At 40.9% G+C, this 23,603-nt stretch overlaps 1 protein-coding gene across 4 annotated transcripts; it reads left to right on the forward strand.

Annotated features, from left to right (window-relative positions):
* The first annotated feature begins 5,615 nt into the window (after positions 1 to 5,615).
* On the forward strand, positions 5,616 to 22,144 carry LOC148374525 (nuclear autoantigenic sperm protein-like). Of its 4 annotated transcripts, none has more exons than XM_088337360.1 (14): positions 5,616 to 5,743; positions 5,845 to 5,950; positions 8,576 to 8,656; positions 8,745 to 8,848; positions 10,263 to 10,733; positions 11,681 to 11,787; positions 11,847 to 11,935; positions 13,150 to 13,223; positions 13,311 to 13,499; positions 14,790 to 14,956; positions 20,516 to 20,575; positions 20,647 to 20,736; positions 20,807 to 20,914; positions 20,991 to 22,144. In XM_088337360.1, exons 2-13 carry the CDS (start codon positions 5,850 to 5,852, stop codon positions 20,900 to 20,902), a joined length of 1,629 nt encoding a protein of 542 aa, XP_088193486.1. In that variant the 5' UTR covers positions 5,616 to 5,743; positions 5,845 to 5,849; the 3' UTR covers positions 20,903 to 20,914; positions 20,991 to 22,144. The 4 variants fall into 4 exon arrangements, with proteins under 4 accessions (XP_088193486.1, XP_088193504.1, XP_088193511.1 ...); XM_088337378.1 differs by having other exon boundaries at positions 11,693 to 11,787; XM_088337385.1 differs by having other exon boundaries at positions 11,738 to 11,787.
* The last annotated feature ends 1,459 nt before the right edge of the window (positions 22,145 to 23,603 follow it).

Below are 23,603 nucleotides of genomic sequence, written 5' to 3' on the forward strand. Positions count from 1 at the left end.
TGTTTCTACAAGGCAAGCACTTTGAATCCAACTCCCGTCGGTCTCGCTTTTTGCACCCGTCTGTTTACCCGTCCGTAACTTATTACCCCGTTTGTCTCCAGCTACAACCTGTTTCTTAAACCCGAACACGTTTTCTCTCCCGTCCCGGCTTACAACCCGTTTTTGATCCCAACCACGTTTTTGCTCTCCGTTCCCGGCTATCGACATGTTTCTTCCGTCTTCGACACCACCATCTCCCGCTCCAGATCTACTTCCGCATTCGGAACACGATCCAATTCTGTGAGCGGTTTGCCGTTCCTCTCTCAATAAACTTTTGGTTACCGTTACGCATCTGGGTCCTGATTCCGTTCTGCTCATGGCAAAAATGTTCTGTTAGATTATTAAAATCAAAACAAAATACATAATAATGATCTGAAATGGTCGTTTGAAATGGATCAGTAGCTCACGACAAAATCTAAATTGTTATGTAATATCTATGTTATAAATAAAGCTCTATAAAGATGTAAAAGGCATTTTACTGGTCCATTTCCTCCTTGTTACTCAGCATGAATGTTTTATTGCATCATTGTGTACTTAACCGGTCCAGCTTTTTTTGGTCTTTCCTGTTTTTTTAGATGAATAGTAACAAGGAAATATAACACCTATATGTGTTCTTAGTAGTTACATCTTACATTATAAGTAACATTGGAAATCTCCACAGTTATCCATTGTCTCTGACGGGGGTTGCGTTCCAAAAAAAGTAGTACAGTTTTTTATTTATTAGATATCAGTAACGTATAACATATACAACTGTGACAAAATTACAACCCTAGATCTCCGAATAAAAACACAGAACACAGAATTGCAGTCGAATGAATGGTCCTTATTGTCATTATCCATTAGTACAACAAAATTGTAGGGCTTCTCTTTTCAGAGTAAGAAAGTGATGTAGAGAGCCCACAACTCAAGCAAGGTTTACGTGAAATACGAGTCATGAATGAAATGTGACGATCAAGAATGTAGCGGTTTCCCATTGATTGTAGCTCCAGGTCATCTGTTTCATGGGTGATAAATCTTGCATTAGTGAGATCCAAGCTCGTCAGGGCTTAGGAGAGTTGTTGCATTTCCTAGCTGTAAAAGTAGGCCGGATCCACTGCTTTCTCTCCCGACGCAACCACAGTCTCTTCCCGGACCGGATAACAATCCACAAAGCACCCTGCGGTGATAAATATTTCTTTGCACTCTTCTGACTTTCCTCAGAGTCTGATTTAATCAATACATTTCTCTCAATGTTGTCAGAAAAAGAACAGATGGGAGACGCACACGCATAACGTTTCACACAAAAGGTTTATTGGATAATCGAGGAAGTCAAGTGCGGGAAAACAAACACCTGTCATGGTCGCCTTGGCGACCGGTCTGCCCCGCCCCCTGGGCACCAGCTGAAGCAGTTCAACTAATCGCGGGTCTGCTATTTAAGGCTGGAGTGTGGGCTTTGCGGGTGCTGGCTCATTATATACACATTCCCCGGTCTGTTATGCCTTGTCCTGTTTTAGTTTTAAACATTGTCCGTTCTGTTATGCCTTGTCCTGTTTAGTTGAGTTGGAAGAAACAACTGTTTGTTTTGTCATGTCCCAGAGTTTTGGACAACTTTTATTTTGGTGAATAAAAGTTTTGGATCGTTACGCAATTGAGTTCTCCCTTCCTGCCTCCGTTCCGGTCCGATCACTCCTTCCACTCCACCACGCCTCGTGACAGCCCCCTTCCACTCCACCTCGTGACAACACCAGTGATCCGGTGCTCGCTGGACCGGAGAAGCAAGGAGCTCACGGAATGAGGAAATGAGTGGAGTTGCCGGAGCGGGAGATCGGAGCGTGGTCGGTGGGCAAAAACGGATCACTAACCGGAGCGGGAGATCCGAGCGTTGTCGGAGGAAGGGAAAAGTCAGGGAGCCGGAGAAGAACTGGAAATCAGGGACAGACGCGAGCCAGAGTCAAAGTCAAAGTGCTTGCCTTGCGTATGCGGAGGTTCACTGACGGACTGACAAGGAGTGACTGGAGTTTAAATAGGAATGGAATCAATCAGGCAACGAGCAGCAGCTGGCACCAAACGAGCGCGCTCAGGTGAGGGCAATGAGTAATCATGACAAATGTAACAAGCCGCTGTGCTTTGCAGTTTGTGTTGGTGGCCACATTGACTTGTGCACCCGCCCCACTGTTTGACTAACCTCATAGACCAGTCTATCAAAGTCCTGCAAATAAACAGTCATGCCCACCTGCCACACACATTATCAGGCCTCCCCAACATGCCCCTTGATTTTCTGTGTGCTGTCTGCTGCTGCACACAATACACCATACGTTGATACATATGACAATTCAAAATCTGTGGGGTATCGAAACTGCAAATAGTAAGCCGCGATACAGAGAGAGATTACTGTAATTCTGAATGCCACCCAAAAACGATGACATATTTTGAATATATATAATTTAACTGTAACATATTGGTACTGTTGTTTCACCAAATTATAAAGAACCATAGACTGCATCTCATCTCTCTCTGATGTCCTCGCTTGCTGTTGTCATGGGCACTGCATCAAGAGCTGGATGAGAGGGCACATACAAACCGCCCCACAACCCCCACCCCCCCAAACACACTTACAATAATAACCTCTTGTGAGAGCTGTTGCATCGATCAAACGATGTTATCTGCTATTTCACAAAACGTGGATAATTGCTGCACCCGAGTTTTTGAAGGAAGGGCATTCAAAACCCATTGAAGATTTTCTTTTAAACTGTGGAAATAAAAGATGAATACTCACTCAATGCAGGCACAATTAAATTCAGACTTCACAATCAATATGACAATATTTAGCACAGTACCGGATTTGGGACCTTGTTTTCTTGTATTGTATTTGGTGACAACAAATTGTCAAATTGACTCTGTGTGAAACTGATTGGATGCCAAGTTTAAACATTTTAACAAGGAAGGGGCACAGTGGGGGAAGGGAATAAACATGCCTCCCAACACAGCAGGATGTGACAACCTTGTACTCCACTTAGACGCACACACCCTAATTCAGACGCTTCCAGTAAACATGGTCCGTCATATGAAAAGTGAAAGAAAGCTCTTCAGACAAACTGTTATTCGAAGTGCCCATCTGGCACAAACTGCTTGAAAATTACGTTTAAAGGGTTCCTTACGAAAGATATCTTTACTGGTTGAAAAGTAAATGTTGGAAAAAAATAATGCATTTTTAAAGGTACGGTGTGTCGTTTGAGTTATCCTTAAAAAGAAGAAGAGAAAGTAGAATATTTTCTCTATTATGTAGTTTTTTTTTCCATTTGTCATGAACCGGACCAGAATCAGGACCCAAACGCGTGACGTTCGTCACACAAGCCTTTTAGTTTACGGGAAATGGGGAGTCATGCACGTTAGGCAGCAGTCTGGCGTGGAATGATAGGAAGCCAGAGGCCGACAATATCGATACCAATTCCCCGAGCAGATATCAGACAAATGGGGTCGATACCGGACAGGACGGGACGGACGGGATTGATATCAAAACAGGATATCGAAATTAAACAGAACAAACTAGACGGGAACAAAACTGGAAACCGATATTAAACAGGACAAAATTAACGGGGACAATACCGGACAGGAAATACCAACAGGAAACAGCCCACGTCTTGTGGGGCAGAGGGTCATTGACGGGCTGACAAAGGAAGAGTGAGAGCACTGAGCTTAAATAGACGGAAAGCCAATCTGTCAACGAGTGGCAGCAGGCGCCACACGTGCGGGGGCGTCATGGAAACCGTGACACCATTTCGCCAATCTGCTTTTATCTTACTTGTAATTTCTTTATTCCAGCTGTGGAACACATTAAACTGGAGGTAAAGTGGGTGCTTGGAGAGTGACTTTATGCTCGTCACCTCCGTTTTTGCTAGTGTAGCATGAAAATGGTGAATGTAAGAAAAGCACTGTATCAAACGCTGTCCAAATGCCAACCCAAACCACAAAAAAAGAAAAAAGTGTTTATTTGACTGCGTAATGCTTGAAATTGCACGCCGCCACAAAAGGAGCTTGATAGAGGCTCTAACAATGACTTAAGACAGAAGATGGCGTTAGCTAGCATTTCCAAATCCCTTTTACACCTTTTACAGAGAAATCATACTTGACTTCAGGAGGACATGAAACAAACCCAGCCCCACTTATCATAAATGGAGACTCTGTGGAGTCCACTCATTTAAACTCTCGGGCGTGCAGATCTCAGACGACCTCTCCCGGTCGGCCAACACCAGGGCTGGGGTTGGGAAGGCCCAACAGCAGCTCCACTCTCTTCAGGAGGAGTAACCTGTAACACAAGTTGCTGTGTCCTTCTGCTAAGCTATGGCGGAAAGCATTCTGGCATGCGGCATCACCGTATGGTATGCTGGGAGCACGGCAGCGGACAGGAAAAACATACAGAGAATAATCAACACAGCCCAAAAGATCATCCGCTGCTCTCTGCGCAGTCTAGAAGACATTGTTGGTTTGCAATACTGTAGCAGACCGATTAACAATATAAAAAAGAGACAGATTCTTCTCTAAACAAACGCATGGAACTGTGAAACATTTCTTGCGACAATTATGGGTTTATTTTTCTTAACTATAAATGCTTTTTTATCCCTTTTTGTTGTTGCCAAATTAAACTGTGAAAAAAAAAAAAAAAAAAAAAAAAAAATATATATATATATATATATATATATATATATATATATATATGTACTGTATGTATGTATGTATGTATGTATGTATGTATGTATGTATGTATGTATGTATGAATGTATGTATGTGTGAGTAAAAGGAACAGAGAAAAAAAAGCAAAACAAAAATAAGAATGAAGAAAAAAGAAAATGGAGAAAAAAAGAGAAAAGCAGGAAAAAAGAAGTAAAAAGCTAGGAGGAAACCTAATAAGAAAAAAATAAAAGGAAAAATTAAAAAAAGAACAAAGAAGAGGAAAAACAGCAGGGAAAAACATGGTTTTGGGGCTTTGTTCAGTATATTACTAATGATAATGTAATATTCTGGACAAAATGAATGAATATGTCTTAATTATATATATATTATTCTATTAAATTGTAATATTTCTTTTTTTCACTCTGCTGTGAACTTTTAACTCATTTAAACTTTTTTATACCAAGAAACTTTAAACTGGAATCCCGACGTGACACAAACAATATTGACTTCTCAGTGCAAGAACAAACAAAATACAAAATACAAAAACGCTAATTGTGAAACGCATCCATGAAAAACACTTAAAACAATCCGGTGCAAAACATTTTTTGTGACGAATAAAAGTTGCACCCCCACTGTACATTTGATATGCCCGCCTGAAACTCTTGCCTGGCAACAGTCTGACGCTGCACTGTTCACATTTTTTTTTGTATCTAGCGTTGTTACCCATGTTTAAGCCCATTCTTTCCTTTATTAAGGAAAATAGTTTTAAAATGCCATACTTTGGGTGGGTGAAGTTGAATTTGGGGGTGCTTGAGCACCCCCTAAAACGGGCTGGTTACGCCCATGGTCATGACTTAGGTGATGACGACAAAGGCGTCGAAGTCCTGACCTGTGCCTTTAAGAATTTTCCCGCGCTGAAAACCGGAAGCCAACCCAAGTGGCTAGTGAATAATTAGCGCCAATTGCAAGCACACGAACAAGTCGTCACGACTGTGCGACATCATCTCGACGTTTTACTTTGTCTCCTTTCAAAGCGAGTTTGCCTACTGCCGAGGTTTGTCAAGCGATTGCCGACTGGCTTCAAACAGCAAAACACAAGAAATACCTCTTTCTTTCAGCGTTAACTTTATTTAGTTCGTTTTCTGCGGCTTTTAGACAACATGGAAGAGGCCAACAAGCTAATCGGTGCGGGGAAGAAGCACCTTGTGATGGGCAAAGTGGTGGAGGCAGTGAAAACGCTACAAGAAGCTTGCGGCTTACTGTGAGTGAGTTTGTATGACTTGGAATGCTTTGAAACTCTTTTGGCAAATGTTCCCCTGTAACTCTGACAACAAATCTGTTGGAAAAAGTCACAACAATTAAAAGGTTGTTTCATAGATCAAAATATTGAAGATGATAATACGTTTGCGTGGCATACTAAAGTGAGCATGAATAAGTTGCTTCAGTGCTATGTTTTTATGTTTAAGGCTTTTATAAGTAACCTACATTGGTTTGTATTAAAAATAAACATTTCATTGAATAATATGCTCTTTAAAAGTTTAACTTACTTTTGGAAGATGAGTTTCAAGAGTTAGGCGACTTCCTCCTCCATGGTAAAAAGTGGCCTGAAAAAAAGCGAACCAGCCATTTTCTCAACCGTATCAAGCTTTCTTATTCCACTTTCATTTCAAAAGAAATGGCTCGCCACTTTACACCTACCATATTGAATGGGTGCACGAAATATCAAACAATAAACATGTCTTGGCGTGCTGAAGATACAGTATAGAATGGTGGATGCTGGGTGACCTCTCACAGCGCCACACCAGAAAGATACAGTACTGCCCTGTACTCGGAAAAAGGTGCACATAATACAAAATTTAACTTATAGAAATGTTTTTGACATCCCGAAAAAAAATGTTCCTATCTACTGTTTTTTGTAAGTTGGGGTGCGTCTGTATTTACAAAGAAAAACGGTACCCAGATAGTTTAAATAATATATAAACCTTAACCTCACGATGTTCTGACGGGCTGCCGTTTGTTTGATAAACACATACGTGTCCGTACGACGTCGCCAGTCACTGAACTATGTCATGCCACAAATCATTGGAAAGCCTAAACTCTTGGGATTCAAAATATACTCATCAGAGAAACGCCAGGACCAGTCTGAAACAAGATACCCGAAAACTGTAAAGCCGGTGCAACTCACCAGTATGTCTCCTGGCCTGTCTTCAACTTCTTTTGAATGTCTGCGAAAATGGATTTGTTACATCAAGGACAATCCATAGAATCCAACTGAGTAAAATATTTCTTCCGAAACGCACGAAAACATCTAGTGGCTGTTCCACACTAAATGACACCCTGGTCGAGACCCCCTCCTAACACCACGCCCCCTCCTACACCCAAAAATTGCCAAGACACGAATTATGCTTAAGTAATACATACGAATAAAGTACATACATAAACATGGCAAGTATTCATTGTGACGGATACAATAACAAAATAAAATTGACTTATTGTATTTTCATGACACTAAGGCGCACTTAAAAGCCTTTATTTTTTTTTCAATAGCTGACCATGCGCCTTAGAATACAGTGCAGTGCGCCTTCTATACGGATCAATATTGAGTCGCATGGTTTCGCAACTAAGGCAAACAGCCGCTGACTAGATTCCCCCCGTAGACGAATTAGTCTGTGGTGTATTCTGTGATATATATATATATATATATATATATATATATATACCCTGTCCATTTCCTAACCAATGTGTTAATCATCATTTGAATCGGTCACTATTGGTTAAAGTTATTTGAAGGTAAAGGAGGTGGGTCCTTTTTAGCATTTACAGGCCCGCATAGGCTAAAGCCAGGCACAACAAAGCCTGCAATTGGCCGAAAAAGATGAATGTGAAACACACTTTTGGTTGGTTTATGGCATGGAGAAAACATTTTTTTACTACGGTAGTCTGTATTTGTAAACCCGAATTATGTGGCTAAACAGACCGCTAGCAACAAGCATCGTCCATCGATGCAGAGATGCTTCTCGGGGGATCTTTTCTATTTCTCGGCATTATTGCTGGGTTTTGGAGCGTGTAAATATTTTATCCGGCTGGATTTACTACAGTCACGGATGTAAGAGGACCATGGTTGCACATTATAGAACATCACGACTTTGGTGAGCTACCCCGGCCTTATATTTTCCCAGTATCATGTTCCAAACTGATTATGATGTTTCTATGATGAGTCCATTTATAAATTCAATTTAAAGTTTTTATTGCCACATGCACAATAAAGAACCACACTTCCTTGCACAATGATATTCTTACTTTGCTGTCCACACTGTTGCCAGTGAAAAAGAAAATGGAAACTAAGATAGTTGGCATTTCTCGAATCCCAAGAGTTTAACTTTCCTAATGATATGTGGTATGGTGCATTTGAGTGATTGGTGACATCGTACGTGTCAGACACGTATTTGCCGTCGGAATGTTGAGAGGTTCATACGTTTGACTGAACTATTTGACTGACGTTTCCACTGTAGCGCCTTATAGTGAGGTGCGCCTTATGTATGGAAAATATAGGACAAAAAACTATTTTTGGGGGTGTGCCTTATAACCTAGTCCACGTTATAGTCGTGATAATATGGTATATTCCTTTACAGCAAATCACACACGCACATTTATTATTATTGTTATAATAATAATAACAAAAATAATGTGGTTTAAAAAAAAAGTAAGTTCTCGTGCCGCCCCCATGTGTCATAAAAATTTTGCCCTGGTTGCCTGCCCGCCTCGCCTATGCCTGAAATTGCTACTGATAATGCCGACAGATGAATATTAATCAGCCTCAAACATTTATGCTTCATTGGTCATTGCTTCTTGCAATCCATACATTTCACCACATTTCTTTCTTCAGAGCAAAGAAATATGGTGACACTGCAGATGAGTGTGGAGAGGCATTCTATTGGTGTGGTAAAGCTCTTTTAGATTTGGCAAGGTAGGCTCTAACCCTGTGTTTTATTCCTTTCCTCCTCAAATTCATTTAACAAGCTAGGGAAGAGTTTAATAGCAGTGTTTTCATGTAGGATGGAGAACTCTGTACTTGGTAATGCTTTGGAAGGAGTCCCAGAGGAAGAGGGAGATGAAAAACTGAATGATTCAAAGGTGGAGGGCACAGAAAATGTTGATGGTGAGTTAACATTTACAGCCTAACTGTGATTGTTATCCTTTTTAAATTGTGTTGGTTGAAATGCATTTGCGTTAATTGTGGCTGCTGAATTCAATGTCAAGGACAGAAGTGTCAACTTTAATTGACAGGAATCCGTTCACCTGTCGAAATACTAATGAAAATATTTTTACAGAAAAAGACTATTGGTAATTTTGTGTGTGTGCACTTATTCAGTGCACCAGACTTTTAAAAAAAAAAACAGTTCTGAATGCTTACTTTTAAACATTGTTAAACTGAGCCCAACTCTGTTCCCAAGTAATGAGGGTACCATTTAAAATGACAAAATATTTGCAGTTATAAGCACAAAATTAGATCATTGTTCTTCAATGCTCACAGTAACTGTTTTTGTCATAGTATCCAAATAATCCCATCCAGAAATTATTGATTGGGATAAGCTACTCATCCCCTATTAGTAAACGGGAAATTCAGAATAACTTGGTTATGGTTATATCGGATTTAACTACCGATAATCGAACAAAAATGTTGACTGCTGAAATTTTTATTTTTTTAATTTCTGAAATTAATCGTTTTTAATGTACCCCTATAGATAACTCATCCGAATCCCCGATTATTTAGTCAATTACAAAGTTCGATATTGTGGCTTATGAAGTTAGGGTCTTACATATGGCAACATATTTCATTTTAGCTTTAAAAGTCATCATTCACTTATCACCGAGGTGTGAAGAACACAATTTTTGTCTCTTGATTTTTCTCATTTCAAAAGCTAAACAATAATCGCTAAATGAGAAGTTGATGGTGTAGTACACTCGATAAGGAGATAATGCATCAATTGATTTTGATTTTGCAAGGAAAACGGGAGAAGACTTTGCAAAACCCTCAGGATGCATACATTTAGAAGTGTGCTAAAGATTCTCTCCTGGGCCCTTTCTATTATCTCCTAAATAACAAAATCAGATCTGCCCTAAAGGGTGTGGTATCTAAAGGGTGTGGATATCAAAGAACAGCAACATTGTTGACTGATGTTACCAATGGTGTAGACTGCATACAATTCAGAAGAATGAACTGGCACCCTATGCAATCTTTGCAGCGGTCTGATATTAGATTAGATGATTACATATTAAACGTATCACTAAGAAATATAGTTGGCTCTTAACCTGTTTAATATTTTCTTTTAATGTCAGTTTAACTATTATATGCCTGACCCATAGACCAAAACGAAATGTTACAGAATAACTGAGTACTCGGAAAATTTGTAATTCATGTGGTAAAAGGGTTTTGGCAAAAGTATGCAGATTAATTTGACATCCCATTGTCAACAAACTGGATTTTAAGAGTTTACCGTTTAAAAAAAACGAACACCTAACATTTCAAGGAAGTGGATATTTGATGAAGGAAATCTTTCTTGTTATAACAGAAAAGACCAGAGAAGAATTGAGAGATCAAGTATATGATGCTATGGCAGAGAAACCCATTGAGGTGCAGAAAATGGAGGGCAATGAGAAAAAATGTGATACTGAATCGGAGGAAATTGTTGCTGACCAAACCAAGCTTGTTGAGAAAGCTGGAGATGAGAACAAAAGCGTTCCAGGCGAGGAAAAGCATGCAGATGAAGAGAAAGCTAAGCAAACTGCACATAAGCTGGATGATGGAGCGGCTGGAGAACCTCAATTGGACAAAATGGAAGAGGGAGAAACGGACAAGAAAAAAGACGATCATGAGAAAGCAGAAGACCTGGCAGATGAAACGAAAGCAAAGGTAGAAGAAACCACTGAAAAAATGGAAAACGGTACTGCAGGAGTGTCAGACAAAATGGATTCCAGCGACGCCGACAAAATGGGCAACGGAATGGTAGAAGAACCAGCTGAGAAGATGGAAGAAGAGGAAGGTCTGTCTCATTTTACTACCTGCTTGCAATTAGGGCTGGAACTACTCACTATATTAATAGTTGAGTAGTCTCAGACAATTGAAACCATTAGTTGAATAATTATTAATTTTATATTTAGCATGAAGTTTATTTTATTGCGGAAAACGATGATAAACGAGAAATTGGTACAATTTAGAAAATTACATTTTTTTTTATTGAACATGCTGTGGATTTGTCCAAAAATTTAAAACGCCCATCTAAAATCAATTAAGCACAGTGCTTGGTCAGTTGGGACAAAGATAAACCGGTCTTTATTAGGGACAGGCAAATACTTAAACAAAGTAACCTTTGCCTCCTTAGCAACAGAACAGGAAATAAAACCTTTGTGCACATTCAGCGGTCTACTGCAATGTCAGTAACAAAATTACATAAACATTCTCAACAGTTTAAAAACACTGTTTTAACAGCTGACTTGTTGATGTAATCATTTTACCAACTGAAGCTTGTTTTCTGGACTCCAGTTCTAGCATAATGCCCAAGCTTTTTTATTGCAAAATGTACGCATATAGAATGTGTAATGTATGTCAGCAAAACCGTAATGGCTTAAAAATAATTATAATTTTACTGAGGCGAGTCAGACTCCTTTCCTTCAACTTCATTTTAAATGTTTGTGCATCACTCGTCGAATGCCATGACACGCAAGATGTACTTTGAGAGAAGTCATTTTATTGGCCGTATCAAGGCCTAAATGTTCCCAAACTTAAGTTTTGGAACATGTACCTGAAGTTAATGCTGCCGTTATGTTATTGCTGTAGATGCAACTGCACATTAGTGACTAATCAGAGGTTTTATACATGTAGAGATGCCTTACTATGTTGGAAAAAAACGTCTGGCGACAATAGTCAACCTTAGAATTCATTGGTACTATTTCTACAATTTTTTTTGTCTACGTCGACTAATCGTTGCAGCCCTACTTGCAGTTCAAAGTCCTACAATCCTGTCTGACATTTTTTTGGGGGATAAAGGTGAGGAGGAGGCGCAAGATGATGATGATGACGACGACGATGGGGAAAAGGTATCGGAACAATTGCCAAGCTTGGCATGTGTACGATATTTAACTCTATAATTTTTCAGGAAAGCGTGGAAGAGGAGGATGAGGAAGAAGTGGGAAACCTTCAGCTGGCCTGGGAGATGCTGGAAGTCGCCAAGGTCATTTATAAAAGGTCAGTGAAGGCCTATGCCGTTCATGGTTCAAATATTTGTACTTTTACTGTTTGTATTGTTTAACTCGGTTTAAAAAAAAAAAAAATACTAGTGTTTCCATTGTGCAGTGCTTGGCACATTCACCGAACACACAAAGGCCCCTGGTTTGAAACCGGCTAGAAATGCTGTATATATTGGTCTTGAGAGGGATGGGTGCACTAAGACACACCACAGGAAATGGTGCCCCTAGGGGATAAAGGGATCCACCCTCCCCATTAGTTAAAAAAATTTACACTTCAATTAGAAAATTTTTTCAAGCTTTAGTATTTTACCTTGAATAATTTATAGCCAAAATGTCTAAATTAAAGCACAAATTCTTTAAGATATTGTCACACTACAATTATGGTCAAACAACTATCACAAAAGTAACAATAAAAAAAATCAATATTTTTCCTTTTTGAAGTGATTCTGGCTGGCTTTTGCCAAGATATTGGCTACTTATGGTGCTGGCCTAATTCATTTCATGATCTATTATTAGGGATTTTTATATCAAGGAAATGTGTCTTCTCTGCCTATCCATCCATTATTTGCACCGGTTATCCTGATTAGGGTCACGTGGGGTGCTGAAGCCTATCTCGGCTGTCTTCGGGCAAGGGACACCCTGAACTGGTTGCTAGCTGGTCGCAGGGCACATAGACAACTCACTCGCTTATTCACACCTAGGGACAATTTGCACTGGCCAATTAACCTGAAATGCCTGTTTTTGGAATGTGGTAGGAAACCAGAGTGCCAGGGGGAAACCCATGCAAGCACTGGGTGAACATGCAAACTCTACGCAGGAAGATTTGATCCCATGACCTCAGAACTATGCCGCACACGCACCAACCACTGTGCGTCCGTGCTGCTCGTCTTCTGTGCCTTTTCTAATGAAATATTACCGTCGGAGCCATTCAGTGCGTGTGATTGAGCTCACTACACTGAAGTTCTCCAACTTGGTGCCCACCTGAGTAACCTGAAGACAGGTCCTGAAAATAGTGGTGCTGGGTCATTGTCTCTCAGATTCAAAAAGGTCAGAGATCCTTGCACTAGGCTATGCATCATTTAAAAGAATTTCAACACTCAGTTTTGTCCTTAGCTTGCAGCTTACATTTTTTTCCCCCTCCTTCCATTTGACATCACTGTGTTAAAGCAGTCTTATTTAACCTTGCCTTTCACAAACTCTTATCCCTACTAGAAAAGAATCCAAGGAAGACCAACTAATGGCAGCTCAGGCTCATTTAAAGCTGGGTGAAGTTTCTGCCGAGTCAGGTACGTTCAAGTGTTCGAAGGCCATGTTGCCAACCTTGCCAGCCCGTTAATGGGTAACGGTGTTTCTTTTTCGTTGCTTCCTTGTAGGAAACTATGTTCAAGCGGTGGAGGACTTCAAGGAGTGTCTTAATCTGCAGCTGAAACACTTGGAATGTGATAGCCGACTCATTGCGGAGACGCACTACCAACTTGGTTTGACTTTCAGCTTGAACCAGCAATTTAAGGAGGCTGTGGACGAGCTCAACCGCTCCATCGATGTCATCAAAAGGAGGCTGGGTGAGAGTGTCATTGCCACCTTTTCTTGGATTCTGTTTATAGGTATCCCAAAAACTATATACTGTTAAAAAAAATTGTAATTAGGCACAGAAAGTGTAAGTTTTCCTCCCCACAGTTATGTAAATAGGTTGCAAAACATCCCACCAGCCAGGAAACTCACAATTTAGTCTGAAAGTTGACCCATTTTTGCGAGAGCTGTGACGTCATTGAAGTAACACAACCTCCAAAATGGCCCGTTCCGTTAACTGAGTGTTTGGTCGGAGTTGCGTACTTTCACCTCAAAGCTTACCTGCTGCTGCTACAGAGTGCGTTCCTTGTTTGCCTTCACCTCCTTTTATGAAGGTGATTGTGTTTTTTTGTTTCACAGCGTGAGTCGTCGTTGGTATCATTTTGTCCAACCAGCTCCCTGCTACCGTGGCTGCCAAGGGCTTTCCTGTTTTGTTTGCTCCCAGTTGGTGCTTGTTGTCTGCTGGACCCCCCCCCCCCCCCCACCCCCTTGTGTGTTGTTTGGCTGCCTAGCATTGCGTTGGTGCAGGATTTGCCGTTTCTACTAGTTTATTCCCAGCCAGCTGCGCGTTAATCGCCGTTGCCGCTTTTTGTTCTGTGTTCCCGATTAGCCTGGCTGCTCACTTAGTGTTTTTTGGTCGGCAATCCTTGCATTACTCCGTCAGGGCTTTGGCTCCCTTTTGTTGGTTGGTCCCAGTTAGCCCTCCGTTGACATCTTTTGTTTTTTCTTTTCGTCATGCTTTTTGGCTGCCTGCTCTTTGTTGTACCATTACTGCATCCACCTGCTACATCAATGCCCAGGCCATTCTCCACGAGAACTATGAAAATGAGTGCAAATAACCACAAGGAAGAATACCAGCTAAAGAAATGTAGGAACCAACCTCACTGAGTTTATTTCACAAGGTTTTGGGGATACCCTTAATCGTAAGAAGTGATTAATTTGTGAGATTCATATTATTAAAAATTACAAATCTCTCAACCTAGTATTTATTAAAAAAAAAAAAGCAAGTTTATATGATCATGTATTTTTGCCTTATATTCTAATATTTTTTATCTTACCGCTAGTGGGCCCTTAATAATACACAATGTCCCTCTTATGAAGTAATTGTTGTAGAAGCACTTTCAACCTAATAATGGCACTATTAAAGGCTACTAGGATTTATTTATTTTCAAAATCTGAAATTTCTTTAATCTCCCTTAATACCATTTTGAATATTTGGCAGCTCTGTCAATCCGTACCCTCGATCATTTTCTAAAAGGCAAAAATTCGTTTTTGTTTTACAGAAAAATTGACAGAACTGATTGCAAAAGCTGCCGGATCGGAGGACCTTCCTGACGAAAGGAAAGAGATGGAGGAGCTGAAGGCTCTGCTACCAGAAATCCAGGAGAAGGTCGAAGATGCTGCGGAAGGCTTGAAAACGACAGACACAGATGGCATAAAATCTGCGCCGGTGGGTCTCCTTTTTTTTTTTGTTCTTTCCAATTGCAAAAGGCCTGTGTCAAATACAGTTGTACCTCTTTATACGAGCACCTCTTCACATAAAAATTTTGGTTCAAAATTTTTCGGGGGGGGGGACATTTTGCTTGCTCTGCGGGGAGAAACTCCAATTTATGAGCAGTCCCAGAGGCTATTACTAGACAGTTTTTGACTGCTTATGGTCATTAGCCCGGTCCAGTTTGCGCAGGCGCCTCCTGTCATCAGGCACCTGGTACTGTGCTCTTAGTTATACCTGTAAAGTATCTCTATTCCACAGCAATTTCCTGTTGACTCCATCTCTTTTAATCGCATTTTCATAGCATCTCATTTTGACTTGACTTGAAACAAAGCAAGAAATGTAAAAAAACATGACCAGGCCAAGGCCTACAATAGAAAAGCGGCGAGTAGCGTTCACAAAGCCGCGGAAGAATTTGCGCAGCTCTTAGCTAGACTAATTTCCGGTGAAGGTTGTGAAAAACTGCTTAAGAGGACAAACCAGAGACTCGGTGTTTACAAAGGAGATTAGAGAGGAGCCTGCTGCGTTTGTCAAAAAAAAAATCCAGAAAAAGTGGCAATTTGTGGAGTGATGGATCTTTAATTACACTTACCTTGCACATTTTGCAAATGCATTTTCTAACATTTTAAAGGGGAGATGGATACAAATCTCCTTGGATAGTTTTTTTTTCCAGAAAGACTTTTCAAAATAAAATGAAAGTGTTGTGAGTCCAGCTCAACAGGCGAACGTGATGAATGAGTTGGAATTGCCAAAAATTGTGCTTAGAAAATGTTGTGTTCATTTAATGTTAAGATAACTTTAAATCGATGTGCTTATATATCAAGTCGTCGGCAGTACTCCTCCCACAAACACCTTCATGGAGTCAAGATGGCGTGTTTTCTTTGGCTGGCTGTCTACTTCAGCGTCATTTTCTGTCCTTGGTCATCACTTTTCATGTAGTGTGTCACCCCTACTTTTGCATCATCGCTTGTTCCTCTTACAAAGCCGTGATTCTGTGGGCAAATTACTGATCCAGGACTTGAACAATCAAAGGTTCCGGTATCCTCGAAAATATTTTGGGGGGGGTGAGGTATGATACGTGACTGTTTCATCACCCCAAGTTAGCAGTTAGAGATCGCGAGAAAAATCGGCAAAAAGAAGCGCAGCGCATTAGATCTATAACACACAACAAATAGATTGACTCCTACCATTGGTCGATAGGTTCGCTGATAACCAATCAGCGGAGCTTTTGTTCAGAGCATTGGCTTTCTCAAACATGGCGCTCCTTCCGGTCTTTTCAAACGGTGAAATGAGTGTTTGAAAAAGTAAATATGAAAATACTAAGAAAAGACGAGGCTTTTGTCTCCGAGATTGATAAAGGAATCAAGAATAAATTTAAGTGGTCATGGCTGGAGAAGACTGTCACAGACTGACATGTATTTTCTTTAAGCATGTTCAGTTTGTGCATTCTATTTTCAAATTAATGATGAATGGTTATTAATGTATATATTTTCATATATATTGTTGATTAGTAGCTAAATACAAGGTCCATCTTCATCATCAAAACACAACAACAATGGTGATGGTTGTAACATTGTAATCCCCCAATTGTTTTAAACATCTTAAAACTGAAAAAAATACATGGTTTCTGTTTTGTTGGATTTAATTCATTCTAGTGCAATTTTCACATAGCAAATAAGATAAATGCCGTTGGCTTCGGGTGGGTTTGCCCCCCACCGGGCTCCGCCCTGGACCTGGCCGGGGCCTGCGGCCCCTGGACCCTGGCTATTTCAGCTGAAAATGAAAATCTCCATTCTGATCCCTGGCTTTGGAATAGAAGTGTGTCTTAAGCCTTGATTTAAAAACTTCCGTTGAGGTTGCAGATCTTATCTCCAGTGGCAGGGCATTCCATAACACCGGGGCCCGGATGGAGAACGCTCTCGAGCCTGCAGACTTCTTGGCTCTCGGAGTCTCAAGTAGACCGGCATTTTCCGAGTGCAGACTCCATGCAGGAACATAGGGGGAAATCAAATGGGAGAGATAAGAGGGTGCAAGCCCATGCAAACATTTATATGTTTTTAAGAGAACCTTAAAGTCACATCTTAAGTGGACTGGGAGCCAGTGCAAGTTGGCCAATACAGGAGTAATATGCTCAAACTTTTTGGTCTTAGTCAAAAGTCTAGCTGCCGCATTCTGAACCAGCTGCAAACTTTTAATGCTAGACATCGGGAGACCAGAAAGCAATACATTACAGTAATCAAGCCGAGAAGTAATAAACGCATGAATTAAAACCTCTGCATCTGATTGGGACAGCATCGAACGAATCTTCGCAATATTACGGAGGTGGTAGAAAGCTATTCTAGTAATATTTTTCACGTGTAACTGAAACGACAGATTAGGATCAAATATAACACCTAGATTTTTGACCGAGTCATTATGGCTGATATTACATTTGTCTAGGTTCAGGGTAGTGTTTGAAAACAACTGACGACAGTGAGCTGGACCAATAATCAACATTTCAGTTTTTTCTGGGTTAAGGCGTAAAAAATTAAGTGACATCCATCTTTGAATCTCAGTAAGGCAAGCCTCCAGATTTCTACAACTTAAATGTCCAGTTTTTTCCAGCGGCATATACAGTTGAGTGTCATCTGCATAGCAATGGAAACTAATATTATACTTGCGGATAATGTCACCAAGCGGGATCATATAAATGCTAAAAAGAAGGGGGCCAAGTACAGAGCCTTGAGGAACACCACAGGGGACATTAGATTGTTTAGAGGTCAGATTGCCATAGTTAACACATTGCATCCTGTCTGACAGGTAGGACCTATACCACGAGAGTACAGTTCCTGAGATAACAATGCGTTCTAGACGAACCAATAATATTTTGTGGTCGACAGTATCAAAAGCAGCGCTGAAATCCAGCAGCAGTAACATTGCTGAGGCACCGGAATCTATTGTTAAAAGGAGATCATTTGGTTACTTTAGCCAGGGCTGTCTCTGTAGAGTGATTTGCCCTAAATGCTGACTGGACAGTTTCAAAGAGGTTATTTTCTGACATGAAGTCATTTAGCTGCTGTGCAACGACCCTTTCAAGTAATTTCGCAAAAAATGGCAGATTTGACACTGGCCTATAATTACCTAGGCTTTCCGGGTCAAGGTTAGGTCGCTTAAGCGTGGGTTTAATGACGGCAGACTTGAAGGCTACAGGAACAATACCCGAGGATAGCGATATATTAATATTTAAAACTGATGGTCCTAAGATTCTAAACAGATCCTTCATCAGTGAAGCTGGAAACGGATCAAGCAGGCACATAGTTTGTTTGGCCCTACTGACCATCTGTGTTAGATTATCAAGGGACAAATCATTGAAACTGGAATGTTTCAGAACAACCGCCGACACGATCCATACCTAACACCTCCACATCTTTGATATAGGAGGAGGATACAGAGCGTTCTTTTAAAATTTAATTCCTGATAAGTTGAATCTTTTTATTAAAAAAATCCATAATGTCGTTAGCAGAATAAGTGCAACCATTTGGGTTAAGTTGTTGTCTGGTCAGTTTCGCCACTGTGTCAAACCAAAATTTCGGATTATTCTTATGTTTAACAATAATCTTGGAGAAAAACGAAGCTTTAGCTGAGGCAAGAGCTACTTTATATTTCAGCAAACTGTCACACCAGGCCAGTCGGAAAACCTCCAGATTAGTAGTGCGCCATTTTCGTTCAATTTTTCTGCAACTTTGAGTAACCTAGTTTCTTCAGTAAACCAAGGTGTATTCTTCTTGGGTCGGAATTTATGCCTTAGGGGCGCCACAGAATCAAGAACATTAACCAAAGCAGTATTGAAGTTGTTTGTAAGTGAGTCAACAGACCCAGTGTACGAAGGGAAGGCTGCAGTTACCGTAGGTAATAATTCTTTTAAGGCTAATACCGTTTTAGGGCGGGTATTGCGACCGCTAAAGCCTAAATTTTCCTTATCACATTAAACAGCACCTCACATTTAACAAGATAGTGATCAGAGATGGCATTAGGATACGGTAACACTGTAACATTTGAGGCTACTACGCCACGGGTCAGGACGAGATCTAGAGTGTTCCCATCTTTAAATGGGCACATCGACTATTTGATTGAAACCAAATGTATCAATCAGTGACTTAAATGCAATTGCAAGTGAATTTGATGGGGAGTTTATGTGAACATTAAAATCACCAATAATTACAACATTGTCCGCATAAGTTACTAAGTCTGTTAACAGTTTGCTGCCAGTCGTACCGGAGGTAGGGCTGTAATGGTTGGAAATCTCTGGAGACTCTTCACGATTGAGAGACGTGTATTTTTTTTCCTTTTTGCATTGTATGCCACAATGAAAATTTAGCTTGATATTACATATACTGTACACCTTTATAAAAAGCAATGGTTTAGAAATCATAATTACTGTTACTTAACATAATGCTCCTTTTATTAAAATAACTGCAACGGTGCAGGATTTCAGCCTGTTAGGTTAAAACCTTTTTGAAAAATGCACAAGTGAGGTAACAGGCCGTCAGGTTTTTGACTCAACATTTCAGTGATAAAGTAAGAAATTGAACAAAAAATTGTCCTTTTTTAACACGCTGTGAAAACGGCAGCAGTGCAGAAAAATGTCTCTGCTTTGCTTCAAGTTTGAAGATTTCCACACATTTGAATGAATGCAGCGGTCTTTTTTTTTTTTTCTACAAGTTCTTAGGCTCTGAAAACAAAAAGTGGTAAACAGTAAAAGTTTGTAACACAGTTTCTCTTAGAAACTGTAAATTCAACAATTGCAAAGCATGAGCTATATTAAGATCACATAAACTGAACATGAACTTGTAAACTTAAAATTGTTTTGCCTGGTGGGTTATACAGCATGTCTCAAAATACAAATGTTGGGGTGACTCTGTTCCTGCTGTGGAATTGGGTCCCCGTTGAGTTCTATAATCTGTATTTCTGACATGGGCCTCTTTAGATCCAGGCTAAACCCCACTTAAGGACAACCAGTAGTTAGACAACACTTGAATTTGATCGTATTAGGTCCTCTTGCTTTATGTTTTTACTGGCCTTTAGCGTTTTAATTCTTTGGTTTTTACTTGTTGCTGCTTTATCTACCTTGAAGCACTTTGGAACACCAAAAGAATACATTTACACACCTTTTATGGGTACTCCCTTATAATAAACATTTTTTGTGAATATTTGTTGGTGTATTAATTGTGAAATGTTTTCGTGAAGGCAATTTGGGGTTCACTTGAATCATATTGGGTGGTCTGGAGCGCCCAATTAATCAAATTATTTCATATGAGGTATGTGCATGTTTATTTGTATAGCCCTTAATCACAAAACGACTGCGCAGGTTACAATTACACCAGCCCCCTGATCTTAAACCAACAAGGAGGCAAAGAAAAACTCAGAACCTCACCTGCACAATTCGAATTTAAAAAGACAAATTAAGCTCGTAGTTAGGGGTACCATTGTGAACTGATGGCAAAATTTTGACGCGATTGTTTTTCACGCGTTTGTCAGGATGGCTCTCCTTCTCCTTCGGTCGTTGGGCAGTGCGGCGACGGTGCGACCGTTTCACCAGTAGGTGCCATCAGGAGAATTTGTAAAATGGAACTTGATAACACGTTCATGTTGCGCCTCCTCACCTCCAGGCAAATGACTCTTCAACCACTTCTGCGACTTCCAACGGGTCCGCCGCCAAATCTCCAGTTTCTGACATCAGCCACTTGGTCAGAAAAAAGGTGGGAAAATGGCGAGCGAATGACGGCGCCCTTGAAACGTTGCGAGCTAACCAGGTTGTGTCTGTTTCAGAGAAAACCAGAGGAGAGCCCAGTGAAGGAGGCTGCAGTCAAGAAGCTGAAGCAGGATGATGAGCAAAAGGCCAACGGTGACACTGAGGCGCATTGAGCCCATGTCGAGGTGAAACTCGTTAATGTTCGTGATATTCCCTGAATAAATCCATTGTTTGGTTATTTGACATTTTGTTCTTTTGCAGATTGTGAATGGGGCCTATGCTTTAACAGGGATTTTGTACTCATGAATGTAAAACCGTTTTGTAATGTGAACTGTCATTTTGAGCGTCTATTAAAAATCTGAAGTAAAAAATAGCCATGCTAAGTCTTAACCTAGCTGGATTTGTTGGTTCCTTATGTCTCGTAGCAGTTAGTTTCTTGATCAAGTTTTTGGATTTGAAAAGCAATCAAAGCTGTTGTTATACTGGCATTGATTCACCCCATGTAGACCCTTTCATAGCCTTACGTCAGTCAAAGCTAGAGACAAGATACTCTGCACTGGTCAAAACCAAACTAGCAGAAACAAAAGCTTAGTTTCAAGCGTGTTTGTGGCAGACCGTTACTGATTTATTGATGTCTTAAAGGATCCCATGGGACTGATTAAAGTTTTGGTTTAATTCATTACAGTGAAAAAGTTGGAGTGAGGCGTTTATCAAAAATGCTTGGGTGTTCAGCACACATTTCATATGATGTAAGGGAAATGAAAGGTTGGATTGTTGCTTTTGCCTCGAAATGACTTCTCGGCAAAGTATCTTTTTCTTTCTTTGCTTCAGGCAACTTTTTGCGTGTAGCCTAGGTGCCATCAAATGATTCTGAGAAATGCATGAGTGATTTAATGTATTTCCTAAACGACATGGATTTTGTGGCTTTGTTTGCAATGCATGCTGGTTTTCGTTTTCAACCCACACAATGGCTGCCGATAGCATTGAAACTACACGCTAACCGTTAGCTGAAGTTAAATAACGAAGATATTTTGCCAATATAAAAAGTAATATGGACTTGATGGCAACAAGAATGTTATTTCCCTTCCCTAATATAAAGTGCGAGCATTTTTTTGAGAACCCCATCCAATCCTTTTGCTATAATTCATTTAGCCACATCTTTGATCAGGAGTGTCTGCTGGGGTCCTGTAAAACTTCAATTAATCATCACTATCATTTTTTTCTTCGATTCTAGTACACAAACACATGGCAACGACGGCTTTCTTTTCCTCTTGTCTTCTGACCAGCGCAATTATCTTGACTCTAGGCTAAGCCTTGCCCACCGGATAAGTCATGTTTACAAATGAAAGGGTCTACAGTTGCACTGCCTTGTTCCTTGATATATTTTCTTTTGTCAATAAAATACTTAAATTTTGCACTGTTTGTCTTTCATGAAGGTTGTAAGACTTGCATTTAGCTAGCCCATAAGTGGCAGTGTTTATACAAGTGCTTAAAATCCGTGTCCCAACAGATCACCATCTTATCAGGGTTACCAAAGCCGAACAGGTCGAAGGGTAGAGTCGAGACTGAGAGTGATCCCAAAAGCTGGTGGCGGCACGCTTTGAGGCGGTTTCCCACAGACCTGGATCCCGGCAGTGGTAGGAAGATGCCGGTCGTCCAGGGTCTCCCTTGCCACTGGAACCATCTTCTTTACAATCAAGATAGTGGCGTTGGGGAAAGCGCGCCCCTTACGCCACTTTAAAAAACATCATTGCGCAGGTATCCTCTTTTACCTGAGTCTCCGACCACAAAAGTCTGGCGGTGATGGAGTATCCAGTGACGGGAGCAGGTTTGAATGAGCTGGAAGCTCTTAGCTGGACCTCTGCACGTCAGCGGCACAGGGCAAGGGTTGTTAGCAGCTGGGATTGAGTGGCAGCTGTTTCCGGCAGACCCCTGTGCGTCTAAGCAGCACTATTTAGTGGCCGCACTGCTCACCCCAATTGGGGAAAGGCCGAGAAAAGGTGGCCTAAAGATTGCCCACTCAGCACAGTACCCGGACAGGGAACCGCGCCTGTCGGGACATTCCACTATGCGGTCGAAAAACAATATCATTTAGAATTGCAGCATGGAACATAAGGACACTCCTGGATACAAGTCTGGACAGACCACAGCGCAGAACAGCACTCATTGCCAACGAGCTGAAGCGCTATAATGTAGATGTGGCAGCGCTCAGCGAGACCAGACTCCTTGAGGAAGGCTCACTCAATGAAGAGGGGGAGGGTTATACATTCTTTTGGAAGGGATACCCCATGAGCGGACACCATCTTCACGGAGTTGGTTTTGCAATTAAGAACACCCTACTGCTGAAGCTCACAGAGTCACCAGTGGGTGTCAGTGAAAGACTAATGACTCTTCGCATCCCACTTGCAAAATGCAGACATGTCACATTAGTTAGTGCCTATGCACCAACACTGCCATCGAATGATGAGAAGGATCGCTTCTAACAGGCACTCGATGACATCATCAGTCACATCCCGAGGAATGACAAAATCATGCTGCTTTGTGATTTCAATGCAAGAGTCGGAAAGAACTTGCAAAACTGGAATGGTGTGATTGGTGCCCATGGCATTGGAAAAGTTAATTCCAATGGCATGAGACTTCCTAGTTTGTGCGCGGAACATAACCTTACCATCACAAACACCATCTTCCAACAAAAGAATAAATATAATGCATCCTGGATGCATCCCAGGTCCAAACACTGGCACCTGATCGACTACGCGATGGTGAGGAGGGCTGATCTGAAGGACGTGCTCATTACAAGAGCTATGCATGGGGCAGACTGCTGAACCGACCACCGCACGATTCTGAAAAAGGTCAGAATGCATGTCTGGCCCC

This window comes from Urocampus carinirostris, chromosome 1 (assembly GCF_059441175.1).
Source record: "Urocampus carinirostris isolate Australia breed hairy pipefish chromosome 1, RoL_Ucar_1.0, whole genome shotgun sequence".
NCBI classification, from domain to species: Eukaryota; Metazoa; Chordata; class Actinopteri; order Syngnathiformes; family Syngnathidae; genus Urocampus; species Urocampus carinirostris.